We start from the raw sequence: 7,487 nt of genomic DNA, 5'->3' as shown, positions 1-7,487 counted from the left end.
TCTTCTAAAGGTAAAAATACCATTTATGACGCCTTTCAGATCTTTCGACGGCCCGTCACACACCTTACACACTGCGCGTAATATCGAACATTCGATATACGTATTTTTAAAGTTATTTGGCGATATAACCGGAGATTACTCGGAGCATTCGTATATTTAATGAAATAAATTGAAATGAGGATTCTCTGGACAGAAATTACACCTCGATCGTTTCTAATAAATGGATTTATTGAATCAATTTACAAATTCTACCGCTGTAAACTGCGACCTAATTACAAATATCATTATTCGGAAGAGAAATCGATCTATGTGGGCGAAGCCTCTTTTATGGACTTTTGTTTCTCCTGGGGGAAAAAAAGAATAAATTCATTTTATAAAAATTCGATAATTCGAAAATTAAAAGGCGCTTACTTTGATTTTCTGGATCCTATACAAATACGATTCATTCAGATCGTGTTGGCAGTTGGACAGGGCCATTCCGAACCCCGTGCCCCAGCCGAAGGTCACTGGCCACCATCTTCCTGAAATCGAAGAGCCATTAGAAACAGAACTGTTCACTGTCAGGGGAAAAAACTTCGTAATATTTGGTTACTGCTTGCAGAAGAAAATACTCCTGCCATAATCAATTAGAGTCTGTTGTCTAAGTTTCAGAAAGAAACAAAACAATTGTAATTTTTTGACTAAGAATTAAAGACACAGGTGCTTGGAATTTCATAGATCTGCCAGATTTGTCAATATACAGTATTATTGGTGTTTATAGTTATTTTTATATGGTTTCATCTTTTAAAGATTAGAATATACTAACAAATTTTTACAAGATTTAGTTTGATTTGAAATGAAGTTAAACTTACTTTCCACGCCTAACCTACAGATATAGTTTGGAATCCCTCTTTTTGGGCTAATTGAAAGAAAATAGTAAACAATAAATTGGAAAGTAGCAAAATTAGTAATTATCTAGTTAAAACCGTTTCAGCCTAACCTCATTTTAATGAAAAATTATTAGGATGCTTTAACGCTATTATTGATTAATCTGTTATGAAAAGGTATCTGGAAAACAAACTAAGTAACAAATAAGTAGGATACTTCACATATTTGTTTTTCTTTTAAAGAAAGAGAAAGTTTATACCCCCCAAAAAAGAAAAAAAACCCAGTTATAATATGAAAATAAACTTAAATTACATTTTTAAAAGTAAAACAGATGGATAATATAAATCAAAAAATATGACTGTATATATGGTTATGCAAAATATAGAGAGGATTTTCCATCATGTATTTGCTCCAAAGGAATTTTGCAATGATGATAAATATAAAATCAATAAAAACTTTCTAAATTTTCAACATGAAAATAAGTGATATTTATAATTTGTTTTTACTTTAAACAATCTAATACAATATAGTAGTTTCTCATTATATTGCTCATTCAAATATATCACTATTTTTATTCTTCCAGATATAAGAATACTTTAGCCAATAATGGATAGATACATTGATTTTATTGCACCATCTGATATATTGCTCATTTGGTTTGTCTCCTGACATGTATGATATACTGAGGGGTCACTGTATTTAATATAATGAAAAAGAAATAATGAAAGAAATGAAATAATAATTCTTATAAACAAACAATATAAAAGAACCTGTTTATAACTTCTGATTTCATTTATATAATCAAATTTCCTTAATAATTCATAAAGATGCATATCAATAAATCAAATAAAATAATTGTAATTGGATTTGTTTTTTTTATAGGTGTTCAAATAAAACTTTTGAACATGTAAGAATACAAATTAAAATACTTTTTAAAAATAAACCACATTTTTGATGATTGTAATATTGCAAGTATTGTGGACTTAAAACTCTGCTTTATGCCAATCTTTTCTCTATACATATCTAAATTAATTAATTTGTATTATTAAAATAATCACAAATTGACAACACACCTACCTGTAATCAATACTATTCATAAATTATGCATGATTGTAGCATGAAAATAGCTTGTATCTAGTAGTTTTTGTTATTGATTTTGTAAGCACGAGTTGGTGCAATAAGTTACTTAAATGCTACGATTTTGTAATTATGCAAGATAAACTATTAAACAATTTTGTACTTGTATGGTAATTTAAAAGGAAAGAAATATCCAAATTCCATAATGTTAAATATGTGCAAAGCATCTTAGGAACTTTCTAACATTCTGAAATAATAACCTTGTATAATATTGTAGCTTCTTTTGATATTTTCAATTAACGTCCATTTAAAAATATTAAATTTTGTGTGATCTGTAAGTGAATTACATGCATTTACTTAAAATTACATTTCATTTGTTATAGTTATGAAGTAGAATTGATGAATAACAATATATACATACTTTTAAATAGTGCAAGAGAAAATATGGCACCAACACCTAGTCCTGCACCTGAAAAATAATTTTGTGAGAATTATACAATTTCATTTCTTGATTAATAAAATTAAACATTTCATTTAAAAATTGTGAATAAAATTTATGGAATTAACCATCACAAGTATATTGTACATAAAATGTTTCATTATTTTAAATGAAACATTTTACATAGGTCCAAAGTTTGTCTTTGTTTAGATACAATATACTCTTGAAAGAATAATAATGAGAAGACAAGCTGGTACAGCTTTTTTAAAATTTCCCAGTTGCAAGTCTTTGATAATAAATGACAACTAAAATGGCTAAGAAAAAATAGGAAGCTAACATTTGTTGTTTATGTCTAATGATTAAAAAGTGAACAAATGGGATATCACAAAAGAGTATTAATAAATTTTAAGAACTTTTGAAAACATTTTAAAAAGACAAACTGATTTTTTTAAGTACACTAAACTTTCCTTTTTTTATTTTTAAAATTAAAAACTTTTGAATTTGTTATTAATTTCTTAAACTATAAATTTTTTATTATTAATTTTGCTCAAATTTTTTCATTATGATATTTTTTATGACAAATTAATAAAACATGAAACATTGCAATTAGGAGCTTTACAATTCATAGTTTTTATAAAATTATTAATTTAAATATAACTTCAATTAAATGGGATCTTGCTTCTCTACATATTGTTTCTAATAATTTGCACAACTTATATTATAAACAACACATACTGTATTGACTTGAATTCTTGAAATATTATGACAGGTAAACTAACTTCATTCATATATAACTGGTTACCTCTTCAGTTGATCAGTACACTTTTCACTTTTTGGTATCGCTCACTCATATAATCTACATATTGTTAAAAACAACAAATGCTAACATATAGAATAGCTGTAAATATCAACTTACAAAGGCAGTCCTACATAAAAGTAAGAAAAACAATGTCTAGGACCTCATGCTCAAAAGCTCAGCAAATTTGATAGTATACGATAGAAGTTAAATCATCAAATTAATAATTATTGAACATATAATTGTACTGGTATCTGTTGCAATTGTAACATTTTCAAAGTTAAACTTGATCAATCCAATCAACAATGTGTCAAGAGAAACTTACTTTCTTCACATTTAATCTTGTACAGTACATTGAAAGAGATATTGTTATAGAACTGGACTTTTTCCCTTAATTGATTAATTCAGCTCTACTAAAAGTAGAAAAGTTTTGTAAGTGAATTTCTGTAGACCTATTGAATTTTCCAATTCATTGTAAAACTATTCTACACACTTTTATTACTTTATTGGCTGTTTCTATATTTAAAAATGCTTGTATTATTGCTGGATTATCTAAAGCATTAATACAGCCTGACAGATAATCCAGCAGACTGCTTGAAAATATGAATATATTGGATAGTAGTTTACTGTGTTGATATTATTGTAAACCTATATAAATCCATCCTCTATTTCCAATGCTCCATCATAATGGACTTCAAAAATAAATTTGGCTCAATTCAAGCTCTGAATGAGATGGTTGTGACCTTATCAGAGCTGTAGAGCATACCCATAGGAGCAGAAAAAAATCAAAGAAACCATACTTCTACAAGAAACTCTTTGTGAGTTACAGCCTGCCAAGATCAGGTTCTGCAAGATTGTGAGTTGCATTGTTCCACTAAGACTATTGTGTTTAACTATTTAGCCCACGCAACTATGCCAGCTTTGAGTAATCCACTTGACAGTGGAGTACTTTATGTTATATAGTTTTGGGGGATGTGGGGCTCATCCCCACCCTGGTACTTCAATGTAAGTGCTAGCAAGCCTTGACGACACAAAGCATGGAGAATAGTCAGTGTACTGATACACGTTAAAAAATTACCTTTGGAGGGGAATATCTTGCGAAGGATTGCATGTACAAGTATGGTTCCTTTGACTTTTTTGATGAAACCTCTCATTCAGAGATTAAATATTACCATAAATTTTACATAGGGTTTCAAATCCTAGTGCCACTATCAAGTCATAACATTGAATAAATCAAAAAATCATATAGCCTATTTTAAACTATTAAAAGCCAGAAATTTAACAAGATAAGAGATGATTCTAAAGAGCCTTACAGAATGAGAGGGAAAAAATGTTCATAAAATTTAGAAAAACTTGTAAAAGATCTATTACATTTTACTTTTAACACAAACATTTCAAAGGAACAGTATAAAAAAAATATTCACAATTAATGAAAAATTCCATAAATGCAAAGCACACAATTTATGACTTTGTCAATTGTGAACATTATTTTTCACTGTTTCTTGAAATATTTGTTTTAAAAGAATAAATAACTGCTTTTCCAATATCTTCTATCATCTTAAATAAAAAGTAAACAAGCATCCTCTTTTGGAAGATTCTGCAATACTAAGAAATTTCTTTGGAAAAACTGACAAGGATATCACAGAGATAGTTCTCTCCAAGTTCACAAAGTTTGATCTTGGTAATACTCTCCTAGTAATCAATGGTAAAGCCACTCATAAAAATCTCAAGCATTCATAAGAATAAATTAATTTAAAGTTTTCCATGTTCCTTACATACTGTGTTTATTCAACAGTGTCAAGCAGCAGCAAAATTGAGTGAATAAGGTGCTCAAATATTATAATGTGTTTTGCAGATTTAAATCTTATCTTTTAAATTTTTTTCTAAGCTGCTTTGAGGTGAATTATTCTGCAATGTATGTTTTTAATTTTTAACAAAAATTCCCTCAATATGTTCATGCTGCTACATGAATACGTCAGGAGTAAACAAGAAGTGAACTTTCTATGCACTTGATATTTTTTGCTAACATAATAAATACAGAGAAATAACAATCATGGAAATGTAGAAATAACTTGAAATTTCTTCATTGCATAAAAAATATTGTAATCGCAAAATATAAATTTTCATGATTAAAAATTTTTTAAAATAATAATGCTTTGCACAATAATCCATTTGATCACATTAAGAGAAAAAATTTAAAAAACATAAGATTCAAACCTGCAACATGCATTATAGTAGTCATACATCTTATCTACTTGACTTGGTTGTTCCTGACATTTTACCAATACAAAACTGTATATAAAGAACATGAAAACTTTAATTTTTCTTGTGAATGCTTGAGAGTTGCATTGAGTGGCTTTACCACAAATTAATGGGAGGATAAGAACAACAATATACAGGTATCCCTTGTACAATGCTATCTCACTCTAACACAGTTTGAGAATTTGGGAAATACTCTGTACAAAATTTCACAATTTTTAAGTGCAAACTCCATTATCTGATATTTTTTTTTTATTCAAGTAAGCATGTGTAGTGTCTCAAATTTGCCCGTGGATTTTACAATACTGAAATTTTCAATGTGCATTGTGCCTTTCATCACATTTACTTTAATGAAAACTGATAGTGCAATTTTTTCTTCCTTGTTCTAGTTTCCTATCAACCAGGTACTGTTGCTTTCAGTCATTAGCATTTAAGACTGTCACTTTATTTTAGTTTTATAGATTAATCTTCATATATTTTTAAAGTTTATTTAAATATTTTTAGCTGTTATTAAATTTTTTTAAATGTAGGTAAATAATCATTTGCAAAAGCGACAAATGAAATACAGAGGTATCTCAGTACACAAACCATTCCCAACTCAAACAATTCGGTATTCGAATTCAAATTCTGCAAAAAAATAGTATACTTTTAACTTTTGGAACATAATCCTGTTTTGTATTAGTCCTTCATTTTGTATAGCACAGATTCCCATAACACGACACGTTTTTGGAATGTAACTAATGTGTTATACGATGTATACCTGTATACAGAGCCGGCCCGAGAAATAGCAGAACCCAATGAAAGGTTGTCGTACTGGCAGGCCCGCCGTAAGCGGGCGTGCAAAGTGTGCACTGCATGCGGGCGGCACGTCCAGGGGTAGCAAATTGGTATTGCTGGCAAGTTCAGCATAGGTAGTCGTAGTTAAACAGGGGCGGCATAATCGGTATTCCACATGGGCACTCAAACAGCTAGCAGTGCTGCTGCATACTGGGCCTTTTAATAAAATAATAGCAGTTTCGAACAACAAAATATTTTAATGATAAACGTACCATCCTTTAAATAGATTAGCGAAAGTTCGTTAACTTAGCGAATAACGAAATGATCAATTTTTAAATTTCGCGAGAGTTGTATCGCGGGGCCTTATGCAGTCGCACTGGCCCTGCCTGTATAAAGTACTGAACTCAGCAAAATCGGAAGGGGTCATCTCTAGCAGTGCCTCGTTGTAACTTCATGGGGCCCAAATAAATTTGAATTAGAGGGTCTTCGTTCTTTTTAACATGACCTCCGCTGGATTTTAATGCTATCAAAACTGTCGAAAGACGGCGCCAACTCATTATCGAGACAAGATGGTGGCACACGCCGGTCAATAAGTCTCTTAGAAAAAGCTTTTCCTATCGTTGAATGCATCCAAATCTTATCAATAACGTTTTTATTACCGCAAACAATATATTTCGAGCTAATTATGGTACCACTAATATATGTATATAATCTGGACTTAAAGATTTTACGCTGATATTTACCAACATTTTTCTGTATTAAATATTTGAAGTGTTGTGAATTTAAGTAATATTTACCCATTTTAAGTAGCATATCCGCTACACAACGATCCCATTTCTCTCCATGTTCATCTTCAGATCTCTTCCCCATTTCGCTCATATTCTACGATGGAACTACGCCCTCTCTCTGCCATATTACACACGACATATTTTTAAAAATATTTCCATATTAAATGTTTTCATAATTTAATTAAGAAACTAAAGAATATTACTTGAATATTTACAGAAAAATTTTAAAATTATATTTGAAGCTTTAAGTCTTTTATTAAAAAATAATGAGAGCTAAAACTCGTTGATAGAAGTTGGAATTACGATGAGAAACGATCTTTTCCTCATTCGTTAAAAAATTCAATTCAGTCGGAATTAATGGCTTTAATCTTTAATTAGAAATCTCTCTGACAGAAAGTCCAAAAAAATAAAAAAGAATTACTAATTGAAGATATACTGGTGGAAATATTTCTTAACACTAATGACGGAGCTTAGAGAAAGAAGC

General features: G+C 29.7%; 1 protein-coding gene across 1 annotated transcript; it reads right to left on the bottom strand.

Annotated features, from left to right (window-relative positions):
• Window positions 1-207: 207 nt before the first annotated feature.
• On the bottom strand, window positions 208-7,116 carry LOC136976340 (MICOS complex subunit Mic10-like). The gene is made up of 4 exons (XM_067271586.1): window positions 7,013-7,116; window positions 2,366-2,413; window positions 412-521; window positions 208-344 (listed from the first exon to the last, which is right to left on the bottom strand). The coding sequence occupies exons 1-4, from the start codon at window positions 7,092-7,094 to the stop codon at window positions 306-308; spliced, it is 279 nt and encodes a 92-aa protein (XP_067127687.1). The 5' UTR covers window positions 7,095-7,116; the 3' UTR covers window positions 208-305.
• Window positions 7,117-7,487: the final 371 nt, after the last annotated feature.

Source organism: Centruroides vittatus, unplaced genomic scaffold (assembly GCF_030686945.1).
Source record: "Centruroides vittatus isolate TY-2023 unplaced genomic scaffold, ASM3068694v2 contig_4, whole genome shotgun sequence".
NCBI lineage: Eukaryota > Metazoa > Arthropoda > Arachnida > Scorpiones > Buthidae > Centruroides > Centruroides vittatus.
Note: the sequence above shows the minus strand (reverse complement) of the source record. Positions and strands in the feature narration are given on the sequence as shown.